The sequence below is a fragment of the Ovis aries genome, chromosome 1 (assembly GCF_016772045.2).
Source record: "Ovis aries strain OAR_USU_Benz2616 breed Rambouillet chromosome 1, ARS-UI_Ramb_v3.0, whole genome shotgun sequence".
NCBI classification, from domain to species: Eukaryota; Metazoa; Chordata; class Mammalia; order Artiodactyla; family Bovidae; genus Ovis; species Ovis aries.
In genome coordinates this window covers 165,861,899-165,889,001 of record NC_056054.1, presented here as the reverse complement: position 1 = coordinate 165,889,001, position 27,103 = coordinate 165,861,899, and the positions used below count along the sequence as shown (strand labels likewise).

Below are 27,103 nucleotides of genomic sequence, written 5' to 3'. Positions count from 1 at the left end.
AACATTGGTCTGGTCTAGGGAAGAATTTCCCAACAGTGGCACTATTGGCATTCCATGCCAAATTATTTGTTTATTGGTTCTCCTGTGCTTTCCAGAATGTTCAGCAACTTCCCTGGCCTCTACCTACTAGATTCTGATAGCAGTTTTCCCCTAACTGTGAAAATCAAAGATATCTACAGATATTGATAAATGTCCCCTGAGGGGCTAACTCATAGCCCCTTCCCAAGTAAAAAAGCACTGGTTTAGAAGACCCTTGGTTCAAACCCCTTAACATTAAAAAATGTGTTTTTTTTTTCTTTCTCTTGAGAAAAAGACAAATATAACAAGTTTAGCTGTTAACTACTGTATTGAAATATGTTCAAACAAGATTATGTGCACCTTTTTCAGAAAGATAAAGTACATGTCATTGTAACTAACAGAAAAAAACATCATTTTGAGAGATAAGACTTGAAAAATTCCCATGACCTTTCATATAAACATTTTTGAAGTACACTGTTTAATATTACTATTGAAAACAAAGGACTTGGCATTAAATATGATATACACGAGGTCCAAGGACCTATCCTTTCATGTTATCACTGCAAATACATTTGCTCTAGATGCCATCATATAAAAGTCTATCTAGAACACCTCCCCATTTTGAAAAAGATCATCTACAAGGCTAATGATCTGTGTCCACCCTTAAATAGTGTGTGTGGTGACAAAGTAGGGGAAGTCATGTTCAAATTCAGTTTATGAGAAAACAAATAAATTGCAGAACAAGACACTGAAGCTAGCATGGTGATATCTGAACACTGTACAATTTTGCTGGCATAGAGAAGGAAAAGGTTGCATAATAATTCTTTGGTCTCTTAGTCTCTTGGATTTAAGAGATTTAGGTCTCATATTTATTCTAATTAACTTTTTCACAGAAGCCATCTAGGAAATAATGGCTCTTGATTTGGATGAGGGTCTCTGGCAAATAAAGAAAGAAACAAGACAATTTCAGCTATTGATAAACTAGCTCAGGGTATCCTAGCAGAAAGCAAAGAAGAACTAAAGAGGCTCCTGATGAAAGTGAAAGAGGAGAGGGAAACAGTTAGCTTAAAACTCAACATTCAGAAAACTAAGATCATGGCATCTTGTCCCATCACTTTATGGCAAATAGATGGGGAAACAGTGGAAACAGTGACAGATTTTATTTTGGGGGGGGGGGCTCCAAAATCACTGCAGATGGTGACTGCAGCCATGAAATTTAAAAAAAAAAAAAAAAACTTGCTCCTTGGAAGAAAAGCTATAACCAACCTAGACAGCATATTAAAAAGCAGGGACATTACTTTGCCAACAAAGGTCCATCTAGTCAAAGCTATGGTTTTTCCAGTAGTCATGTATGAATGTGAGAGTTGGACTATAAAGAAAGCTGAGCATTGAAGAATTGATGCTTCTGAACTGTGATGTTGGAGATGACTCTCAGAAGTCCCTTGGACTGCAAGGAGACCCAACCAGTCAATCCTAAAGGAAATCAGTCCTGAATATTCATTGGAAGGATTTATGCTGAAGCTGAAGCTCCAATAGTTTGGCCACCTGATGCGAAGAACTGACTCATTTGAAAAGAGCCTGATGCTGGGAAATATTGAAGGCAGGAAAGGACGTGGACAACAGAGGATGAGATGGTTGGATGTCATCACCGACTCACTGGACATGAGTTTGAGTAAACTCTGGGAGTTGATGATGGACAGGGAGGCCTGGTGTGCTGCAGCCCATTGGGGTTACAAAGAGTTGGACAGGACTGAGCAACTGAACTGAACTGAACTGATCCTGAGGGGAGGGTTCATTGGTTCTGCTTGAAAGTGCTGAGCTGGTCTGAGCTGAGTCGAAGGGGTGAGGCCAAGGCAGGGGAAACATCTATGCAGTGGATGAAACCATTGGCTCAGTACCACCCTCAAATATGCATGGTCTTATTGATTCCATTACACAGAAGAGACAGCTAAGCTTAGAGACATTTGCCACTTGCCTGAACGTCTGTAGTTAGTAAGGGGTAGAGGGCAGAAAAAGAAGCCAAATCTCCCAATTACTAGTGGTCAGTGTTCTTTCTGTTAATACAACACCAAATACCCTTGTTTTAATTTCTTGTTGCCGCTCTAACAAATCACCATACATTTCAACAAAAGATTCAATATCTTTCAGCTCCGGAACTCAGAAATCAGAAATGAGTCACACTCAAATCTCAGTCTCTCTCTCTGAAGCTGCTCCCCATTCTTCTGTTGCTCTGTGTCCTTTTTCTTTCTCTGATCATCCTGCCTCCCTCTTATAAGGACCCTTATGTTTACATTGGGCTGACCGGGATAATCCAGAGTATAATCTCCTTATCCCAGATCCTTAACTTAATCAAACCTTCAAAATCCCTTTTACCACGTGAAGAAAAGCAGAATATATCACCCCGAAGAATGGCTCTTTGACATAAAAATTATTTTTGAGCTGAAGGCTATTAAGAATGCAGGGAGGAGGCAGTCCTAAGATGGTGGAGGAAAAGGACAGGGAGACCACTTTCTCCCCCACAAATTCATCAAAAGAACATTTGAACACTGAGCAAATTCCACAGAACAACTTCTGAATGCTGGCAGAGGACATCAGGCACCCAGAAAGGCAGCCCACTGTCTTCGAAAGGAGGTAGAGAAAAAAATATAAAAGATAAAAAGAGAGACAAAAGAAGGAGGGACGGAGATCCATCCCGGGAAGTGAAAGTGAAGTCGCTCAGTTGTGTCTGACTCTTTGCAACCCCACGGACTGTAGCCTACCAGGCTCCTCCGTCCGTGGGATTCTCCAGGCAAGAGTACTGGAGTGGGTTGTGGTTTCCTTCTCCAAGAGATCTTCCCAACCCAGGGATCGAACCCAAGTTTCCGGCGTTGCAGGCAGACACAAAGAGGTAGGGAAAAAAATATAAAAGATAAAAAGAGAGACAAAAGAGGGAGGGATGGAGATCCACCCCGGGAAGGGAGTCTTAAAAAAGAGAGAAGTTTCCAAACACCAGGAAACACTCTCACCGGCAAATCTGTGGTGAGCCTTGGAACCTCAGAAGGCAACATAACCAGGAGGAAAAATATATAAATAATTAGAACCCACAGAGTACATGCCTAAGGCAACTCCCGGCAGAGAAGCAGTGCAGACATCTGCATCTGCCACTAGCAAGCAGGGACTGGACAGGGAGGCGTGGGCTGCATTGCTTAGGGTAAGGACCGGGCCTGAATGGCACGAGAGCAAACTGAGGAAACTAACTTGAGATAGCAAACCAGACTGTGGGATAGCCCTCCTGCGAAACTGCTAAGTCACTTCAGTCGTGTCCGACTCTGTGCGACCCCATAGACGGCAGCCCACCACACTCCCCAGTCCCTGGGATTCTCCAGGCAAGAACACTGGAGTGCGTTGCCATTTCCCTAACCTAAAACACTGCCAGGCTCGCTCACAGAACAAAGGACTGAGCAGAGCTAGCCGACTGCGGACTTGCCCATCCCCCGCCAGAGACAGGCAGGCGAGGGCAGCCAGAGCCGGGAGAGGGCAATTGCAGCCCCAGAGAGGCATCATCTACCAAACTGCAAGCAGGCTTCATTGCTAGCCAAGACTTCTTGTGATCCTGGATGGTCGACTTCCACCAGGAGGATCACAGCCAGAGATCAGCTCGCCAGAGGAAACACACGGCACACCTGAGAAGGTGCGCTGGTTGTACACCCAGAAAACCGATTGGCAGGGATAGGGGAGGCGATAAGTCTCAACGACCGTGCTAGCCAAGCACCTAGTCACCTGAGCTGCTCAGACCTGGGAAGGATACAAAATGCAGGCCCAACTGAGTCTGCGCCTTTGTGGAGTACCCGAGTACCTGAACCTGAGCGGCTTGGACCTGGGAAGTGCATACAACCCAGGGCCGGCCTCAGACAGTTCCCGGCAGAGCAACCTAGAGCCTAAGCAGTGTAGACAGGGAAAGCACACACTCCGTGAGCAGGGGCAAACCCAGTGTGGCCGAGACAGTGTGAGCATGCCCCACACACGCCAGTGATATTTGTTTGCAGTGTTCCTCCCTCCCCACAACACGACTGAACAAGTGAGCCTTTAAAAAGTGACCACCACCGCCCCCTTGTGTCAGGGTGGAAATTAGACACTGAAGAGGCCAGCAAACAGAAGCTAAATAAACAGAGGGAACCACTTTGTAAGTGACAGGTGCAACAGATTAAAACTCTACAGTTAGCACTGACTACACAGGAATGGGACTATATATCTTGAGAAGTGTAAGCCGGATCAAAGAACTATCTGAAAATAAACTGACCCCACACTGTCCACAGCAACACCAGAGAAAGTCCTAGATATATTTTTACTAATATCATTTTTAAATTTTTTAAATTTTTTAAAAATTTTAAGTCCTCTATTACTCCTTTAATTTTCATTTTTATAACCTATTAGTTTGCCAAAAAAAGACCCTATTTTTTAAAGCAAACTTCATATATATATTTTATAATTTTTGTGACTTTGTTTTTTTCTTTAATATTGTATTTTTGAGAATCTAACCTCTATTCTATATTTTTAATCTTTGCTTTTTGTTATTTGTTATCAATTTTGTACCTTTAAGAACCCAATCTTCAGTACCCATTTTTACTTGGGAGCAAGATTACTGGTTGGATTGCTCTCTCCCCCTTTGGACTCTCCTTTTTTTCCACCAGGTCGCTTCTATCTCCTCCCTCCCCCTTCTCTTCTCTACCCAACCCTGTGAATCTCTTTGTGTGTTTCAGGCTGTGGAGAACACTTAGGGAACTGATTACTGGCTAGATCAGTCTCTTTCCTTTTGATTGCCCCTTTTATCCTCCTGGCCACCTCTCTCTCTTTCCTCCCTCTTTTCTTCTCTATGTAACTCCGTGAACATCTCTGAGGGGTACAGACTGTGGAGAGCACCTACGGAAGTGATTACTGGCTAGCTTGCTCTCTCCCCTTTTGATTCCCCCTCTTCTCCTCCTGGTCACCTCTATCTCCCTCCTCCCTCTTCTCTTCTCCATGTAACTCTGTGTACCCCTCCAGGTGTCCCTCACTGTGGAGAAACTTTACATCATTAACCTACATGTTTTATCATCAGTGATGTATAGATGGAGAAGTCTTGAGGCTACTGTAAGAATACGACTGAAAACCAGAGGCAGAAGGCTTAAGTCCAAATCCTGAAAATACCAGAGAACTCCTGCCTGACTCCAGGAAACATTAATCAGCTCATCAAATGGCTCCATACCTACACTGAACCAAGCACCACCCAAGGGCCAACAAGTTCCAGAGAAAGACATACCACGCAAATTCTCCAGCAACACAGGAACATAGCCCTGAGCTTCAATATACAGGCTGCCCAAAGTCACACCAAACCCACTGACATCTCAAAACTCATTACTGGACACTTCAGTGCACTCCAGAGAGAAGAAATCCAGCCACACCCACCAGAACACAAGCTTCCCTAACCAGGAAACCTTGACAAGCCACCCGTCCAACCCCACCCAGAGTGAGGAAACGCCACAATAAAGAGAACTCCATAAACTGCCAGAATACAGAAAGGCCACCCTAAACTCAGCAATATAAACAAGACGGAAAGGCAGAGAAATACCCAGCAGGTAAAGGAACAGGATAAATGCCCACCTAACCAGAGGAAGAGATAGGGAATCTACCTGATAAAGAATTTCAAATAATGATGCTGAAAATGATCCAAAATCTTGAAAACAAAATGAAGTTACAGATAAATAGCCTGGAGACAAGGATTGAGAAGATGCAAGAAATGTTTAACAAGGACCTAGAAGAAATTTTAAAAAGAGTCAATATATAATGAATAATGCAATAAATGAGATCAAAAACACTCTGGAGGGAACCAACAGTAGAATAACAGAGGCAGAAGATAGGATTAGTGAGGTAGAAGATAGAATGGTAGAAATAAATGAAACAGAGGGGAAAAAAGAAAAAAGAATTAAAAGAAATGAGGACAACCTCAGAGACCTCTGAGACAATGTTAAACACCCCAACATTCGAGTCATAGGAGTCCCAGAAGAAGAAGACAAAAAGAAAGATCATGAGAAAATACTTGAGGAGATAATAGTTGAAAACTTCCCTAAAATGGGGAAGGAAATAATCACCCAAGTGCAAGAAACTCAGAGAGTCCCAAACAGGATAAACTCAAGGTGAAACACCACAAGACACATATTAATCAAATTAACAAAGATCAAACACAAAGAACAAATATTAAAAGCAACAAAGGAAAAAAAAACACACACAAGGGGATTCCCATAAGGATAACAGCTGATCTTTCAATAGAAACTCTTCAGGCCAGGAGGGGCTGGCAGAACATACTTAAAGTGATGAAAGAAAATAACCTACGGGCCAGATTACTGTACCCAGCAAGGATCTCATTCAAATATGAAGGAGAAATCAAAAGCTTTACAGACAAGCAAAAGCTGAGAGAATTCAGCACCATCAAACCAGCTCTCCAACAAATGCTAAAAGATATTCTCTAGACAGGAAACACAAAAACGGTGTATAAACTCAAACCCAAAACAATAAAGTAAATGGTAATGGGATCATACTTATCAATAATTACCATAAACATAAATGGATTGAATGCCCCAAACAAAAGACAAACACTGGCTGAATGGATACAAAAACAAGACCCCTATATACGTTGTCTACAAGAGGTCCACCTCAAAACAAGAGACACATACAGACTGAAAGTGAAGGGCTGGAAAAAGATATTCCATGCAAATAGAGACCAAAAGAAAGCAGGAGTAGCAATACTCATAAAGTAGACTTAGTAGACTAGTCTACTAAGTAGATAAAGTAGACTTTAAAACAAAGGCTGTGAAAAGAGACAAAGAAGGACACTGCATAATGATCAAAGGATCAATCCAAGAAGAAGATATAACAATTATAAATATATATGCTCCAACATGGGAGCACGACAATATGTAAGACAAATACTAACAAGCATAAAAGGGGAAATTAATAATAACAGAATAATAGTGGGAGACTTTTTAATACCCCCCCTCACACCTATGGATAGATCAGCTAAACAGAAAATTAATAAGGAAACACAAACTTTAAATGATACAATAGACCAGTTAGACCTAGTTGATATCTATAGAACAGTTCATGCCCAAACAATGAATTTCACTTTTTTCTCAAGTGCACATGGAACCTTCTCCAGGATAGATCACATCTTAGGCCATAAATCTAGCCTTGGTAAATTCAAAAAAAAATTGAAATCATTCCAAGCATCTTTTCTGACCACAATGAAGTAAGATTAGATGTCAATTACAGGAGAAAAACTACTAAAAATTCCAACATATGGAGGCTGAATAACACGCTGCTGAATAACCAACAAATCACAGAAGAAATAAAAAAAGAAATCAAAGTATGCATAGAAATGAATGAAAATGAAACACAACAACCCAAAACCTATGGGACATTGTAAAAGCAATGCTAAGGGGAAGGTTCATAGCAATACAGGCTTACCTCAAGAAACAAGAAGAAAGTCAAATAACTAACCTAACTCTACACCTAAAGCAACTAGAAAAGGAAGAAATGAAAAACCCCAGGGTTGGTAGAAGGAAAGAAATAATAAAAACTAGGGCAGAAATAAATGCAAAAGAAACAAGAGACCAGAGCAAAAATCAACAAAGCCAAAAGCTGGTTCTTTGAGAAGTTAAATAAAATTGACAAACCATTAGCCAGACTCATCAAGAAACAAAGGGAGAAAAATCAAATCAACAAAATTAGAAATGAAAATGGAGAGATCACAACAGACAACACAGAAATACAAAGGATCATAGAGACTACAATCAGCAATTATATGCCAATAAAATGGACAACTTGTAAGAAATGGACAAATTCTTAGAAAAGTACAACTTTCCAATACTAAACCAGGAAGAAAATGGAAAACCTTAACAGACTCATCACAAGCACAGAAATTGAAACTGCAATCAGAAATCTTCCAGCAAACAAAAGCCCAGGACCAGATGGCTTCACAGCTGAATTCCACCAAAAATTTAGAGAAGAGCTAATACCTATCCTACTCAAATTCTTCCAGAAAATTGCAGAGAAAGGTAACCTTCCAAACTCATTCTATGAGGCCACCATCACCCTAATACCAAAACCTGACAAAGATGCCACACAAAAAAGAAAACCACAGGCCAATATCACTGATGAACATAGATGCAAAAATCCTCAACAAAAGTCTAGCAAACAGAATCCAACAACATATTAAAAAGATCATACATCATGACCAAATGGGCTTTATCCCAGGGATGCAAGGATTCTTCAATATCTGCAAATCAATCAATGTAATACACCACATTAAAAAATTGAAAGATAAAAACCATATGATTATCTCAATAGATGCAGAGAAAGCCTTTGACAAAATTCAACATCCATTTTGATAAAAACCCTCCAGAAAGCAGGAATAGAAGGAGCATACCTCAATATAATAAAAGCTATATATGACAAACCCACAGCAAACATTATTCTTAATGGTGAAAATCTGAAAGCATTTCCCCCAAAGTCAGGAACAAGACAAGGGTGCCCACTCTCACCACTACTCTTCAACATAGTTTTAGAAGTTTTGGCCACAGCAATCAGAGCAGAAAAAGAAATAAAAGGAATCCAGATTGGAAGAGAAGTAAAACTCTCACTGTTTGCAGATAACATGATCCTCTACATGGAGAACTAAAGACTCCACCATAAAATTACTAGAGCTAATCAATGAATATAGTAAAGTTGCAGGATATAAAATCAACACTCAGAAATCCCTTGCATTCCTGCTGCTGCTAAGTCACTTCAGTTGTGTCCGACTCTGTGCAACCCCATAGACGGCAGCCCACCAGGCTCCCCTGTCCCTGAGATTCTCCAGGCAAGAACACTGGAGTAGGTTGCCATTTCCTTCTCCAATGCAGGAAACTGAAACTAACATTCCTATACACTAACAATGAGAAAACAGGAAAAGAAATTAAGGAAACAATTCCATTCACCATTGCAATGAAAAGAATAAAATACTTAGGAACATATCTACCTAAAGAAACTAAAGATCTATATATAGAAAACTATAAAACACTGGTGAAAGAAATCAAAGAGGACACTAATAGATGGAGAAATATACCGTGTTCATGGATCAGAAGAATCAATATAGTGAAAATAAGTATACTACCCAAAGCAATCTATAGATTCCATGCAATTCCTATTAAGCTACCAATGGCATTTTCCATGGAACTAGATCAAATAATTTCACAATTTGTATGGAAATACAAAAAAATCTTGAATAGCCAAACAATCTTGAGAAAGAAGAATGGAACTGGAGGAATCAACCTGCCTGACTTCAGGCTCTACTACAAAGCCACATTCATCAAGACAGTACGATACTGGCACAAAGACAGAAATATAGATCAATGGAATGAAATAGAAAGCCCAGAGATAAATCCACGCACCTATGGACACCTTATCTTTTACAAAGGAGGCAAGAATACACAATGGATTAAAGACAATCTCTTTAACAAGTGGTGCTGGGAAAACTGATCTACGACTTGTAAAAAAATGAAACTAGAACACTTTCTAACACTATACACAAAAATAAACTCAAAATGGACTAAAGATCTAAGCATAAGGCCAGAAACTATAAAACTCCTAGAGGAAGACATAGGCAAAACACTCTCAGACATAAATCACAGCAGAATCTCTATGACCCACCTCCCAGAATATTGGAAATAAAAGCAAAAATAAAAAATGGGACCTAGTTAAAATTAAAAGCTTTTACAAAACAAAGGAAACTATAAGCAAGGTGAAAAGACAGCCTTCAGAATGGGAGAAAATAATAGCAAATGAAGCAACTGACAAAGACTTAATCTCAAAAATCTACAAGCAGCTCCTGCAGCTCAATTCCAGAAAAATAAACGACCCAATCAAAAGATGGGCCAAAGAACTAAACAGACATTTCTCCAAAGAAGACATACAGATGGCTAACAAACACATGAAAAGATTCTCAAAATCACCCATTATTAGAGTAATGCAAATCAAAACCACAATGAGGTACCATTTCACGCCAGTCAGAATGGCTGCTATCCAAAAGTCTACAAGCAATAAATGCTGGAGAGGGTGTGGAGAAAAGGGAACCCTCTTACACTGTTGGTGGGAATGCAAACTAGTACAGCCACTGTGGAGAACAGTGTGGAGATTCCTTAAGAAACTGGAAATAGAACTGCCATATGACCCAGCAATCCCACTGCTGGGCATACACACAGAGGAAACCAGAATTGAAAGAGACACGTGTACCCCAATGTTCATTGCAGCACTGTTTATAATACCCAGGACATGGAAGCAACCTAGATGTCCATCAGCAGATGAATGGATAAGAGTGGTACATATACACAATGGAATACTACTCAGCCATTAAAAAGAATACATTTGACTCAGTTCTAATGAGGTGGATGAAACTGGAGCCTATTATACAGAGTGAAGTAAGCTAGAAAGAAAAACACCAATACAGTATACTAACACATATATATGGAATTTAGAAAGATGGTAACGATAATTCTGTATGTGAGACAGCAAAAGAGACACAGATGTATAGAACAGTCTGTTGAACTCTGTGGGAGAGGGCAAGGGTGGGATAAGTGGGGAGAATAGCATTGAAACATGTATAATATCATATAAGAAATGAATCTCCAGTCCAGGTTCGATACAGGATACAGGATGCTTGGGGTTGGTGCACCACTGGGATGACCCAGAGGGATGGTACAGGGAGGGAGGTGGGAGGGGGGTTCAGGATGGGGAACACGTGTACACCCATAGTGGATTCATGTTGATGTATGGCAAAACCAATACAATATTGTAAAGTAATTAACCTCCAATTAAAATAAATAAATTTATATTTTTTTAAAAAAAGGTGCTCAGGGCTGGTGCACTGGAATGACCCAGAGGGATGGGATGGGGAGGAAGGTGGGAGGGGAGTTCGGTATGGGGAATACATGTACACCTGTGGTGGATCCATGTCAATGTATGGCAAAACCAATACAATATTGTAAAGTAATTAGCCTCCAAAAATAAATTTTAAAAAAAAAAAAGAATTCAGGGAAAGTTCTACCTCTCTTTTTCTACCTAAAGGCAGAACACACATTCTCCTTTTACTAGAGACAGTCTTACCAGCCCAGAGATGGCCCCAGAGGAATCTGCAAATGAACATTAGCCAGTAGTTCCCTGCCATATATTTTTCTTCCTAGTTTGCTGCCCTTGGAAGGCTAAACTTGCTTTCTTTGTCCCATCATTTCTCTCCACAGTTATTGCTCTTTGCTGAAGATGCTGTAGAAACTGTAGTTCTAAGCCACTTATAAAAGTGAAAAGTGACTTTTCACTGAAGTTTCTCCCACGTGCTATGCACTGCAGGAGTTAATAAACTGTTTTCCTCTTGTTGATCTTTTTGTTACAGAGTCTGAGCTGAAAACCTAAGATGAGTAAAATTTTGTCTACCCTACTTCCTGACGACTCACATGGAACAGGTTGGGATGTCCCACTCTCTCCAGATCCTGCAGATGGGATCCTGGAACAAAAAGCCAGGGAAAGGTAGGAATTCTTACCCAAGTCAGCTCTCTCAGGTCACTCTGCAATTCCTGAGCAAGAAAGGAAGGTAAAATTTTCCCTTATCCCTTCCTCTCCAAATGTTTTTCCAGAGAATTATTTGTAAATTTTAGTTATTTAAACTGTGACTCTGTGGATTTGGTTTTCCAGGTACCAACAGCCTTTGGGGCTTCCCAGGTGGCATGGTGGTAAAGAATCTGCCTGCCAGTGCAGGAGACACAGGAGATGAGGGTTCAACCCCTCAGTCAGGAAGATCTCCTGTATCAGGAGCCACATTAGGCATTACTGACAAAATGGAGGCATGGCCCCAACCCCATCCCCTCATTTTGCAGGCACGGACCCGGGATGAAGGAGTTAGGCCTTGTGATTCTGACTTGTTCTTTCCTTTCTTTGGCTGAGTTGGCTGGAAAGAATGTTAAGGTGCTTGAGAGAAGCATGAGAAAGCAAAAACCTTTTGCAGCCCAGGAAATAATCTATAAAATAACCATTGACATTTGTTCAAGGATATTTACAAAGATAGGCTGCAGCTTGAGGCCATAGGAAGGATTGTTATCTGAGACCTGTTTGTGAGGGGAATGTTTATGGCAAAAGAAGTTTGCTGAGTTTAGGGTTTAGGAATAATAAAGAATTGCTAGAAGCTTCACTTTCACTTTCATGTGTTGGAGAAGGAAATGGCAACACACTCCAGTGTTTTTGCCTGGAGAATCCCAGGGACGGGAGAGCCGGGTGGGCTGCCGTCTACGGGGTCACACAGAGTCGGACACGACTGAAGTGACTTAGCAGCAGCAGCAGCAGAAGCCTTTTTAGGAGAGAGTGATCTTAAGATGCTAGGGGCAAACAGGATTTAAAAGATAAGAAATAAACTGAGGAATGTGGCATGAGTTACAATGTAATCATAAGTTAAGTATAGGACATAATAAGAGAAAGAAGATAATAGATATTAAAACCAATTCTGAGAGAATCGCTGAAGTGGGAACTCTGTTTGTAGGACAACAATGATTTCTGGAGACAATAAATCTGGGTGGGGAAAACTAAAAATGTCAACCCTCTGACCTAATGCTTTCTTCAAAGTATAAAAGAAAACCTGAAGCTTGAAATAAACATGTAGTTCCATACTATAAGTCAGAGGCTACATCATCATCCACTGACCGCTCACCCCTCCAGGCTGATTCCCTGGCTGCTGGAGCTGGACTCCAGCACTTGCCTGGAGAATGCCAAGGACAGAGGAGTCCAGTGGGCTACAGTCCATGGGGCTGCAATGAGTCAGACATGACTGAGCAACTGAGCGTGTGTGCACGCGTGCACACACACACACACAGCCTCTCAGGAACAGTCATTAGTTTCCTTGTCTCTGTCTTTTGTGGTGTTTCAGAAGGAGGCCCTAAAGGACCTTTGCCATCTTTCCCTTATTTGTATTATTTGTACTGGGAAATTTTTCAACATAATCCCTTGGGTACAACACAGATTAGTGGGTCTGTGATTTAAGGTATCTCACTCTGTGAGAAACCAGAGCTTCTTCACTCATAACAACAAAGGTCTTTACTTTCTTAGACAATCTTTGAGGGAAATTTTGGATTTCAAGGGGAACTTCATCTTCTGTACAATCTTTGGGGATGCCTCTTATGTCCATGGTTAAGCTATAAAAGGCGCATTGGTTTCAAGTCATGAAAAGGCTTATTCGTTTAGTTACAGTCACATTAAAATAGGTATACCTTTAAAGATTTGAGCTTTTATATTTAAAAAGATATTTGAGAGATCTCTCATTCTAAACAAATGGCCTATTGGTACTTAGAAACTAGGCCCCAAGAACACACAACAAGGTTGTTTTATTGTTCCTTACTCTGTAACCAGACCTCCTCAGCTCCTGGTCTTTCCGTATATGGGGGCCCACCACAAAATGTAAATAAATAAAACTCACAGCCTATACTACACTTAAGAAATTTCTTAAATAGTAATTGCTTTAAATTTCTCATAATAAATAAATATGCTCCTGAATTTCTTCTTTAAAAAATATTTCTAGTGACTTAGTTTCTGGTGATGTAAATTTTACCACATCTCTAAAATATAAACATCAGAAGAGTTAACTAGAACACTACCTACAGCCACCTGAGACTGGATGGAAAAAAGGAGAGACTTTTTTTTAAACAAATAGCTATGAAAGGTCCTTTGTTCAAAATCTAGTCCACAGCCTCTATGAGACTATCTGTCTAGAGCAAAGTTTAAAACCTTAAAAAGTTTTCTCCACAAATATTGGTAAAAATATTTAGCCATCTAAGCAAATAACCTTACCTTGTTCCATCTGCCAGAAATGCAATTTGAATTGAACTTTCTTTTATAAAGTGGTCAGTTTTATATTCCATAACTGTCTTTATTCCATAAATGGCTAAAATTTTTAAATGAAAGGTATAGGATGTTTGTTTGCATCTGTGAGTATATTTATGTATGTCTGGGCCCGTGTTATGTATATGGGGTATTTTTGTACCTTTGGATAGTATTGCCAAAAATAACATGTGAAAGAGCTTAATAAGGACGTGTATAAATTAAAATGTTCCTAAAATGTTCAGAAATGTAGAAACTGACCAAAGTGTTTTTCAAGTTCATACGACTGGGTTAATCTTCAGTAAATAAAAGCTAGTTTAAGTTTTTAAATTTAATAAAACAAGCATTTCTTCAGGAATTTCAACATTAAATTTAACACATATTTACAATTTTTTCTACCTGGACTTAATAGTCAAACAAGCATATGTTATCTCTACTAGATATTTAAGATTATAAAATTACAAATCAAATCTAAGAAAAATATACAACCAATTGCTTAATGTACATCAAGCACAACAGCAAAAAAAGAAAAAGAAGCTATGTATTTAATTTTTTAAGTGCTTTGCTTTATGATTATTAAGAATAAGTTAATTAAATAAAAATAGGTGGGATAAGAGCTTATAAATTAACTTCTCAACAATGATTATGTTTTACTTAAAAACAGCTTCCAAAATCTTCTTGGTGAAATAAGCCTTAAAGTTATTCTATGTTAAATGATAGGTAATCATTAACTATCTAGATTATTTCCAGAAGATACAATACTGAAACATTATTGCTAAACAGAAGTTCACTTTTGGCTTCTTATGACAAAGGGACAAAAGATATTTGGGTCTATTAATAACATGTTTTTCTCACTGTGTTAAAATTTGTACTATGAATAAAAGGCATATGCATCTAGAAATTCTGAAATGTTTAATTCATAATTTGCCAGTCTATAAAAAATGTTGGTATGTGACAGTTCACAGTTGTCTGCTTCTTAATTCTCACTGAAAACTAGGGTTACTAGGGATTAAAATTTTTAACAATATAGTAAGAAAAAAACTCTGTATGTAAAGTATATAAGGAAAGTAAGATACACTTTTGGTAAGAAAAGATATGAGGTATGAAGATGCTTTTCTGTTAAGGGAAATGGGGAGTAATTTTCTCCTGGTTTAGAGGTTAGGGTTAGGGTTCAGTTCAATTCAGTTCAGTCTCTCAGTCGTGTCCGACTCTTTGCGACCTCATGAATCACAGCACACCAGGCCTCCCTGTCCATCACCAACTCCCGGAGTTCACTCAGACTCACGACCATCGACTCGGTGATGCCATCCAGCCATCTCATCCTCTGTCGTCCCCTTCTGCTCCCAATCTCTCCCAGCATCAAAGTCTTTTCCAATGAGTCAACTCTTCTCATGAGGTGGCCAAAGTACTGGCTTTGGCCAGCTTTAGCATCATTCCTTCCAGAGAACACCCAGGACCAATCTCCTTTAGAATGGACTGGTTGGATCTCCTTGCAGCCCAAGGGACTCTCAAGAGTCTTCTCCAACACCACAGTTCAAAAACATCAATTCTTCGGTGCTCAGCTTTCTTCACAGTCCAACTCTCGGTTAGGGTTGGCGTGCTGCAATTCATGGGGTCGCAGTCAGACACAACTAAGCGACTGAACTGAACTGAACTGAAAGGTTGTTTCAGAATAATAAAGGAGAAAGAGGAAAAAAAAAGACAAAAACTAAACAGATTTAGAAATTTGGGAATAGAGACAAAATCTTGTATAGTCAAGATGGCTCAAATTGAATAAATTTATCACGAGAGTTTTTTTTTTTTAAACAAGGGATTTTAAAATAAGCTTTAATATCAAAAATGAGCATATGTAAAACTAAAATTTATTTTCCTTTCTCTGTTAAAAGAACTAAGTCTTTTCAGACTACTGATCTGCTCTTGGTAAGAGATTATAAAAGATTTCTTTAACCTTTTAAGAAATTTTCCTATAAAACCAATATTTTTTAAATTTATTTTTTATTGAAGGATAATTGCTTTACAGAATTTTGTTGTTTTCTGTCAAACTTCAACATGAATCAGCCATAGGTACACATATATCCTCTCCCTTTTGGACTTCCCTCCCATCTCCCTCCCCATTCTACCCCTCTAGGTTGATACAGTCAAACTAGTCCCTGTTTGAGTTTCCTGAGCCATACAGCAAATTCCCGTTGCCTATCTATTTTACACATGGTAATGTAAGTTTCCACGTTACTCTTTCCAAACATCTCACCCTCTCTTACCCTCTCCCCATGTACATAAGTCTATTCTCTATGTCTGTAAAACCAAGATTTTATGTCATCAAAATGTTACCTGTGCTTCATGTTGTCTTTATCAGGTGTTCAATTAAATAAGAAAAACAGTCTTAATATTAAGAGAGCTAAGTTTTGCTTTTTTTCCCTCAGGACATGTAACTTTCTATATTTGCCTTTGAAATCTTTTTATTGTTACTTTGGATAAATATATTATTTCACAGTGATCTGTGACCCTAGTAAATCAAGTGTTTCAAGCTTTTGACATTTTTTTTTTACAAACTTTTCAAAACCAAATTCTAAATGAAATCTTTTTGATTTGGAACTTTGAGATTTTCCAGGGGTATTCTAGAAAATCTCAAAGGATTTGTTCTCTCAAAAGAGAAAAGTTAAATTAATTAGGGTTATTTGATATGTTAAATTACATGGGAATAAGAAGGATTCCCTGGTAACTCAGACAGGGTAGAGTCAGCCTGTAATGCAAGAGACCTGGGTTCAATCCCTGGGTTGGAAAGATTCCCTGGAAAAGGAAATAGTAACCCACTCCAGTATTCTTGTCTGGAAAATCCCATGAATGGAGGAGCCTGGAAGGCCACAGTCTGTGGGGTCTCAAAGAGTCGGACACAACTGAGCATCTTCACTTCTACTTCTAAGAAGTGATGCTAAATCGTCTTTAGGTTATATTTGTATGGGTATGTTAGTGTTGTAACTAGTCCAAAATCATGAAAAACTGACATGTCCTACCTAGTATGATGTTAATAGTCATAATTCCAGCTATCATCTTAAAATGATGTATGTCACAGATAGCCAAATTTCCTTGTCAGTTAAATTATAATGAATTCTCATCAGAATTTTAACCATGGCCATGCACATGTCTTTTGGAATTCACAGAAAGTTATTGTTTTATTATGATGCTGTCTTGAAAGCTTAATTTCTAGAACTGTAATAGAGAAACTGATAGATTTATAAAACTGTTAACCCATGAACAAGCAGAACAAGAATTAATTACATATGACTAAATGAACTGATGAGGATGATTATAATTTTTTGATTTTTTTCTTTGAAACATTACCAGTTCATTAATGTTTTGCTTTTCCAAATTTAAAGAAAACTTTTTCTCTTTTCTATCAAGCTACTCATAATTTATGGCAATTTGGTAAATTATATCTTTGCAGACAGAACTTTCTCTCTAACTGATCCCTCAAGAATTCAGAAACTTCTTATTGAGTATTCTTACTTTCATGGCACCATCAGTTCAGTTCAGTTGCTCATTTGTGTCTGACTCTTTGTAACCCATGAATCACAGCACGCCAGGCCTCTCTGTCCATCACCAACTGCTGGAGTCCGCCCAAACCCATGTCCATTGAGTCTGTGATGCCATCCAGCCATCTCATCCTCTATCGTCCCCTTCTCCTCCTGCCCTCAATCTTTCCCAGCATAAGGGTCTTCTCCAATGAGTCAGCTCTTCATATCAGGTGTCCAAAGTATTGGAGTTTCAGTTTCAACATCAGTCCTATCAATGAACACCCAGGACTGATCTCCTTTAGGATGGACTGGTTGGATCTCCTTGCAGTCCAAGGGACTCTCAAGAGTCTTCTCCAACACCACAGTTCCAAAACATCAATTCTTTGGCACTCAGCTTTCTTTAGTCCAACTCTCACATCCATACATGACCACAGGGACAACCACAGCCTTGACTAGAAGGACCTTTGTTGACAAAGTAATGTCTCTGCTTTTCAATATGCTGTCCAGGTTGGTCATAACTTTCCTTCCAAGGAGTAAGCATCTTTTAATTTCATGGCTGCAATCACCATCTGCAGTGATTTTGGAGCCCAGAAACAAAGTCAGCCACTGTTTCCACTGTTTCCCCATCTATTTCCCATGAAGTGATGGGACCAGATGCTATGATCTTAGTTTTCTGAATGTGGAGGTTTAAGCCAACTTTTTCACTCTCATCTTTCACTTCCATCAAGAGGCTCTTTGGTTCTTCTTCACATTCTCCCATAAGGGTGGTTACATCAGAATATCTGAGGTTATTGATGTTTCTCCCAGCAATCTTGATTCCAGCTTGTGCTTCTTCCACTCCAGCATTTCTCATGATGTACTCTGCATATAAGTTAAATAAGCAGGGTGACAATATACAGCTTTGATGTACTCCTTTTCCTGTTTGGAACCAGTCTGTTGTTCCATGTCCTGTTCTAACTGTTGCTTCCCGAACTGCATACAGATTTCTCAAGAGGCAGGTCAGGTGGTCTGGTATTCCCATCTCTTTCAGAATTTTCCAGTTTATTGTGAGCCACACAGTCAAAGGCTTTGGCATAGTCAATAAAGCAGAAACAGATGTTTTTCTGGAATTCTCTTGCTTTTTCCATGATTCAGCAGATGTTGGCAATTTGATCTCTGGTTCCTCTGCCTTTTCTAAAACTAGCTTGAACATCTGGAAGTTCACGGTTCGCATATTGCTGAAGCCTGCCTTGGAGAATTTAAGCATTACTTTACTAGCATGTGAGATGAGTGCAATTGTTCGGTAGTTTGAGCGTTCTTTGGCTTTGCCTTTCTTTGGCATTGAAATGAAAACTGGCCTTCTCCAGTCCTGTGGCCACTGCTGAGTTTTCCAAATTTGCTGGCATATTGAGTGCAGCACTTTCACAGCACCATCTTTCAGGATTTGACATAGCTCAACTGGAATTCCATCACCTCCACTAGCTTTCTTCATAGTGATGCTTTCTAAGGCCCACTTAACTTCACATTCCAGGATGTCTGGCTCTAGGTGAGTGATCACACCATCGTGATTATCATGGCACTATAGTTATGTGCATAAATTCAGTGAGAATCTGCTTTCCTTATAAAAGAACACTGTGGTCAATATTGATTATATTACCAAGACTTTGACTGGAAGGTAGTATTTGAGAATGACGTACATAGATATAACCAGACTATATTAAGAAACTAAGGTTGACTTTATGGATCCAACAAAGCCTCCCTTCAAAAAATTACCAGGTATCTTATTTATAGGGTTCCCAGCTTAACCAATGAGAATGGAAAATCATTTCCTAGCAAATCCAGAACCTCATGGCATTTTAGATCTCAAGAAGAGAAGAATTCACCTAAATCTATAGGACTTAGAAGTGAGTCCTTGGCTTGGCTCCCAGAATACTCTCATATTCTATCAAAAGTCCTAGCAAAGCAGACTTAAAAGAGCTTACATGATCGACCTCTATTTTTGCTGCATTTATGTAAATAATCAGACCAAGTTTAATGAAATTAACTTATTTGGCAAACCAATTATGACCAATTATGAGTCATTATGACTCTCTTTGGTAAAAATGGAGGTGACTATAGAGAGAAAAATGTTGTTTCAATGGAAAACTATAACACACCTTTGTGGAATATTATATCCTAGCCCTGTTCACTGTCACTGAGGTTTTGTTATTTACATGTGAACTAGAGTGGATCCCAAATTCTTTCATTTCCAACACTATCTGGTCACAACTCTCCAAACTAGCATTTTGAGTGTTTTCCCCACCATTCTGACTTGTAATTACTAAGAAATAAAACCGCCCTTTCCCCAAAACCACTGAAGCTGAACAACTTGATATAAACAGAAATATCACCCACCACAGTTCAGGTATGGACAACCTTGTCCTTCATGCCTGCTGCTGTATAGGTCACTCAGAAGGTTCACTGGAACACACCTGATGACATCCTCAGAGACATTTCAACTGCAAAACATACTTTGAGCTCAGTATCTCGAAATCTGTTCAGCTAACGGTCATCTGGATTCAGAAACCAGTTTTATAGTCAACTCCAACCATTAAACATATTTTTCCTTTAGTTTCTATAGAAATGCCTCTTACTAAATCCCTGATTGCTCGCACCACACAGTCGCTTAATTTAGATGGAAACTACCTACAACACCACCTTCTGAAATGGGACACAACTGTTGAACTGAACTGACCTATTACCAAACTAAGAGACTGATTCAATGAAATATGAAACAATGTTCTTAAATCCATTCTTTTCTGCTTGTTCCTGTCTATATTTTTTCCCCATTTGTTGATCTCTTACTTTACAACTTCTAACCCAACTCAGCTTTTAATATGTGACACTTTCTAAAAATAAAGTTTTGAATTGGAAACTAAAGGAAATCAGAATAAGTCATCCCAAAATATGCCTCTTGGACATAGAAACAGTTTTGAGCTGAAGGCAGTAGCAAGTGGAAGAAAAGCTCTCTCTACCTGCCTCCTTTCTGTCTAGAGGCAGGATGTAAGTTTTTCTTTAACTGGAGCCAGATTCTTATCAGCCTGAAGGTGGCAAGACAAAACTGCAAACAAGTTGCATTAGTTTCCTCCCATATGTTTATCTTCCCACAGTGCACCGCCCTTGAAAACCTAAACTGCTTTCCTCTGTCTTACCATTTCTCTACAAATTTATTGTTTTTTGTTGAAGATGCTCTATATCCAGAATTCTAAACTGCCACTTCGAGTTATTTTTCAATGAAGTTTCTTTCACGTGATATCTGCTACATGCATTGTTTTTTGTTTTTGTTTTTAAAGACTGTTATTTTTTCCTCCTGTTAATCTTTTTGTTAAAAACACCACCTGAAAACCTAAAATGGATAGAGGTCCAGTTTTTGCCTTCCTGATTCATGTAGAGCAACTCGTTCTGTTTCCAGAGATTAGAACTTGGCCATTTTAGGGCTTCCCTGATAACTCAGTTGGTAAAGAATCCGCCTGCAATGCAGGACACCCTGGTTCAATTCCTGAGTCAGGAAGATCTGCTGGAGAAGGGATAGGCTACCCATTCCAGTATTCTTGGGCTTCCCTAGTGGCTTAGCTGGTAAAGAATCTGCCCACAATGTGGGAGACCTGGGTTTGATCCCTGGGTTGGGAACATCCCCTGGAGAAGGGAAAGGCTACCCACTCCAGAATTCTGACTTGGAGAATTCCATGGACTGTGTAGTCCATGGGATCGCAGAGTCAGACACCGCTGAGCAACTTTCACATACCCTCTTAGGTATATTATCCAGATGGAGCACCTCTGACAGTCATAAAAATAAAAACTTTAAAAATCTCCAACAGATGGTGGGGAGACAACAGACATGGAAACTGGGTTTTTCTGCCACCAAGCAAGGGAAATGAAGGAATGAGTAAATGGCAATAAATAGATAGATAGATAGTGAAGTCGCTCAGTCGTGTCTGACTCTTTGCGACCTCATGGACAGTAGCCAACCAGGCTCCTCCATCCATGGGATTTTCCAGGCAAGAATACTGGAGCGGATTGCCATTTCCTTCTCCAGGGGATCTTCCCGACCCAGGGATTGAACCCAGGTCTCCCACATTGTAGGCAGACGCTTTACCATCTGAGCCACCAGGGAAAAGAAGCCTGTAAGAGTTAAGCAATCCCAGTTTTCAGTTTGACTGTTTCTAATCTTTGGTGCACATAACTAGACTTGTCCTTCACAAAGTTAATTCCTTAATCACCCTCTGACTTGAGGCATCCTGCAGCTGTGTTCTTTCCCTCACACACCCTTGTAACAGTCTTCAGAAAGAAAGTCACAGGCCAATAATCTTGAGGATGACCAAACCCATAGCTGTTATGGAACTTTCCAGAAGAATGCAAGACAGTCACTGCCTTGATCCTTACCACATACTTCTGAAGAAGACACCCAGCTATAACACCTCTGCCTATTTCCTGGGGGGGCAGGGGGCACAGTTGAGGTGCTAGCCTGTGTTTCCTCTTTGCCAGGCAAAGGAATAAAACCACCCTTTCTTTCTCCTTCATGTCTCTGTATTTCTGTTCGGCAACGGTGCACAGAGAACCAAGATTTTGGCAGCAGAAGGAGCCTCCTTAGGCTCTCAGTTTCCGTTACTGAAGAAAACTCAAGGGCCTAGTGTTGTGTACTTCTCAATCCTGGCTGCACCAGAGAATTATCTGAAGAGCTCATAAAAAATAACTAATGCCTGGACCTCAATTCCAAGAGATTCTACTTCAAGTCTGCTTATATATAAATACATCTCCTGGCTCCACCCTTATTTTTTTGGAGTACGTGCTCAGAGCTACTAAGAGGTTGTTTTCCAGGCTATAGCCTCAGTAAGACCCTGAATAAAACTTAGACTTACAACTCTCCTGTTTTAAACTCTCCAGATGGTTTTTGTTAACTCTCCAGATGATTCTCATTAGCTAGAGGAGCTCTTATGCCTGGTATCTGAGCTCCATCAGCCTCGATGACTGCTACACTAAATGAAGGACGGAAAGGGAAAGAGGCTGACCATGGGTCCTGTCATGTGCCAACACATAATACATTTTACATATACCAGTTAATTTAATCTTCTTGACTATCATTCTCATTTTAAAGATAACGATAAAGAGATAAATTTCATAAGGATTACAACATCAGTCACAATAATGTTGCAACAGAACCAAGATTCAATCCCAAGCCTATATCCAAAGGGGACAAAGGAGAAATAATATTTTTTGAGCACCCATCAATTTAGGGGCTCTGTAGAATCCTCCCAATTCCATGAGGCATTATTTTCCTCCATTTTAAATACATTTGACAAGTGAGTGGCTAGAAAGGCTAACTAACTTGTCCAGGACAAATAGCTTGTAAACAACAAAACCTGGATCTTGATTGACGTCTGTCCACTTCTAAAGCCCCCTCCTCTATCCCATCCTTCCCTGTGCCTCAAAAGCTAATTCTAACCACCATAACAAGAGTCATTAACATTTATTAAGTGCTGACTTTGTATCAAAAATGGTACTCATAGCTTTATATGTGTTATTCAAGGAAAAATCAAGTAAAATGATTACAATAGAAAAAATAGTTTTCAGTATATGAGGTATGGGCCAGTAGTATCTCTTGCAACAGTATTCTCAGATAACTCATCAGCACAATGAAGTTGGATAAGACTGCTTCAGATGGGCTTTGGTTTTGCCTCTTAGCTTTCCAAAGAGTTGTTCTGCTAATACATAGTCTGGTCTAAGGTTCTCCATTTACCAGATTTCACAGGCCCCAGTGAAAGATACACAAGGAGGCAGCTGCTTCCATTGTGTGGTTGAAGATGATGTTAGAAAAAAAAAATGTTAAAATACCTTCTTCCCAGTATGGCCATTTTCCTTTGAGCATTTCAGGGTATTGGTGTTTAGATACACACTGTTTTCTCCCAATACCCACAGCAAGAGGCCACTCTTTAATGAGACAAATTATACTGGAGGTGTGATTAGCTAATAGCCCTAGGAAAGCCAGAATGGGATAAAGCACTGTTTCTCAAACTGTAATGTGCAGACATTTTAAAAGGAAATAAATTCCTTTCAAGCCAGCATGTTGACAAATTGTTTCTTAAATGTTAATAGTAAAATATATATATTTGGACAACTGTGAAAATAAAACCAATTTATAAATTAAATATAAGCAAACACTACAAAACCAACACAAATCAAACTAATGCAAAAATAGACAATTAATTCTTTTAAAATATGTGGCCTTTCGCAAGTACAGCACATATTCTTTTCGGTCCAGAAGATGTATATTATTGTGTTCCCCCAAACTGACTCATATCTCTATTCAAACTAAAATCCCCTGTAAGGCTGCCTGGCATTTTAAGTGCATCTTCTTTATTCATCAACCCTTAATAATTAAATCAGCACTACATGCCCCCCATCATGATCCAAAATACAAAAATGTCAGCTTCAGCACTGAGGTCACTGGCGGAACTCTAATAAGACACTCATCCAGGTAATGTAGAATATGCTTATATATTTCTCAGTAATTGCTGGCATGAAAATGCAATTAGATTATCATAATAGAAAGGTTTCAGACCCCCTTCCTCACCCTCCAAGAACATATAAGCAGACTCCTAGCAGTCTATCAACAGCAACTTGAGAAACATTAGATAAAGAATTAGGAAGAATTGTACCCAAATTCAACTCTCACATCCATACATGACTACTGGAAAAACTGTAGCTTTGACTAGACAGAACTTTGCTGGCAAAGTAATGTCTCTGCTTTTTAATATGCTATCTAGGTTGGTCATAACTTTTCTTCCAAGGAGCAAGTGTCTCTTAATTTCATGGCTGCAGTCACCATCTGCAGTGATTTTGAAGCCCCCAAAGTAAGTCTGTCACTGTTTCCATTGTTTCCCCATCTATTTGCCATGAAGTGATGGGACCAGATGCCAGTTTTCTGAATGCTGGGTTTAAAGCCAACTTTTTCACTCTCCTCTTTCACTTTCATCAAGAGGTTCTTTAGTTCTTCTTTGCTTTCTGCTCTAAGTGTGGTGTCATCTGCATATAAAGAAATACAAAGAAAGCTGAGCGCAGAAGAATTGATGCTTTTGAACTGTGGTGTTGGAGAAGACTCTTGAGAGTCCCTTGGACTGCAAGGAGATCTAAACAGTCCATTCTGAAGGAGATCAGCCCTGGGATTTCTTTTGGAAGGAATGATGCTAAAGCTGAAACTCCATTACTTTGGCCACCTCATGAGAAGAGTTGACTCATTGGAAAAGACTCTGATGCTGGGAGGGATTGGGGGCAGGAGGAGAAGGGGACGACAGAGGATGAGATACCTGGATGGCATCACTGACTCGATGGATGTGAGTCTGAGTGAACTCCGGGAGTTGGTGATGGACAGGGAGGCCTGGCGTGCTGTGATTCATGGGGTCGCAAAGAGTCGGACACGACTGAGCAACTGAACTGAGAACTGATGCTTTTCTTGCAAATCAAAACCACAATGAGGTACCATTTCACGCCAGTCAGAATGGCTGCTATCCAAAAGTCTACAAGCAATAAATGCTAGAGACGGTGTGGAGAAAAGGGAACCCTCTTACACTGTTGGTGGGAATGCAAACTAGTACAGCCACTATGGAGAACAGTGTGGAGATTCCTTAAAAACTGGAAATAGAACTGCCATATGACCCAGCAATCCCACTGCTGGGCATACACACTGAGGAAACCAGAATTGAAAGAGACACATATACCCCGATGTTCATTGCAGCCCTGTTTATAATAGCCAGGACATGGAAGCAACCTAGATGCCCATCAGCAGACAAATGGATAAGAAAGCTGTGGTACATATACACAATGGAGTATTACTCAGCCATTAAAAAGAACACATCTGAATCAGTTCTAATGAGAAGGATGAAACTGGAGCCTATTATACAGAGTGAAGTAAACCAGAAAGAAAAACACCAATACAGCATACTAATGCATACATATGGAATTTAGAAAGACGGTAACGATAATCCTGTATGCAAGACAGCAAAAGAGACAGATGTATGGAACAGTCTTTTGGACTCTGTGGGAGAGGGAGAGGGTGGGATGATTTGGGAGAATGGCATTGAAACATGTATAATATCATATAAGAAATGAATCGCCAGTCCAGGTTTGATGCAGGATACAGAACGCTTGGGGCTGGTGTACTGGGATGACCCAGAGGGATGGTACAGGGAGGGAGCTGGGAGTGGGGTTCAGGATGGGGAACACATGTACACCCATGGTGGATTCATGTTGATATATGGCAAAACCAATACAATATTGTAAAGTAATTAGCCTCTAATTAAAATAAATAAATTTATATTTTAAAAAAAGCATGGAATATCTCAAGAGGCCAAATTTAATTATTCTTCTGAAGGTTCTTGGGCTCCATTTTATTTCTTAAGATAGATCTATAAATCTGATAGCAATTGAACTACATCAAATATATGAAGCCCTTAAATAAATGTAAGGAAAAGACAGAATCCTTAAAATGTCATGTCAAAGTAAATAACTGGGTGCTTCCCAGCAAAGACAGCTTTAAATCAGCAGGGATACCAACACATGGAAGTAATTAATAGAAATATTTTCAGTGAGAAATAGAAACATATCTATGGCCATTACTGAAATGCATTAAACAACGTGAACTTTTTGGAGAAAGTGAAAAATAATATTTGCTAAAAAAAAAAAAAAAAAGCTTTTTAGCTGTCATACAAACAAAAACAAAAACATCCTAGGCTTTTCTGAATTACACCATGGCTATTTCTTAATCAAAAGTGCCCCCATGCCTCATTTATATAGTAGCTCCATAAAGGAGTTGTGGAAAACTTAACTTTTTTTATTAGCTTCCATGTACTCTCACTTTATAAATATTTATGTTGCACTAATTCTGGAAAAGATCCTGTATTCCTCTCTTGCTGACAATCTGCTACATACTACATCTTTCAAAAGGATAAATGAAAAGGAAAATGAAGTCTCTTGTTCAGTGATTCCTCATGTAGATAATACTCCCAAAGTCTGTCTGTGTGTGTATATACACTTTTCAACCAACTCCTTTGTATCTACTTGGACATATGAGAGGGCCTCAGGGGTTCCACACTGGATGGTCTCTTGAAGTCCATCCAGCTTCTTGACACCACTGTTCAATGTCCCCATCCAGTGTTTCCAGCCCACAGCACAGCTGTACAGAAGTCAGACTACAGCCCATCACCATTTAAAAAGAGGCTGCTAACTGACACTAGGGATACAGAAAGAAAGGAGACACCACTGTTAATCAACACATACACGGCTTGACACTCATTTAAACAATATGCAGGGATTAAGGACTTCCTAGATCTTCCCTGGTGGCTCAGACGGTAAAGCGTCTGCCTACAATGCTGGAGACCTGGGTTCGACCCCTGGGTCAGGAAGATCCCCGGGAGAAGGAAATGGCAAACCACTGCAGTACTCTTGCCTGGGAAATCCCATGGACAGAGGAGCCTGGTGGGCTGCAGTCCATGGGGTAGCAAAGAGTCGGACACGACTGAGCGACTTCACTCTCTTCACATGAACTCAGTTCAGTTCAGTTCAGTCACTCAGTTGTGTCCAACTCTTTGCGACCCCATGAATCGCAGCACACCAGGCCTCCCTGTCCATCACCAGCTCCTGGAGTTCACTCAGAC

At 39.7% G+C, this 27,103-nt stretch overlaps 2 protein-coding genes across 5 annotated transcripts in view; both read right to left on the bottom strand.

The window, feature by feature from the left end:
• The window catches only part of LOC101110467 (transmembrane protein 45A), a 110,174-nt gene that overhangs the window by 49,773 nt on the left and 33,298 nt on the right, over positions 1-27,103 (bottom strand). The window lies entirely within an intron of this gene.
• Positions 11,990-26,581, bottom strand: LOC132658359 (uncharacterized). The gene is made up of 2 exons (XM_060404185.1): positions 21,543-26,581; positions 11,990-21,058 (listed from the first exon to the last, which is right to left on the bottom strand). The coding sequence occupies exon 2, from the start codon at positions 18,904-18,906 to the stop codon at positions 17,998-18,000; it is 909 nt and encodes a 302-aa protein (XP_060260168.1). The 5' UTR covers positions 18,907-21,058; positions 21,543-26,581; the 3' UTR covers positions 11,990-17,997.

Coding starts and splice junctions, on each gene's coding strand:
- LOC132658359 (XM_060404185.1), bottom strand. CDS start 18,906: ATGAAGAAAGCTAGTGGAGGTGATGGAATTCCAGTTGAGCTATGTCAA.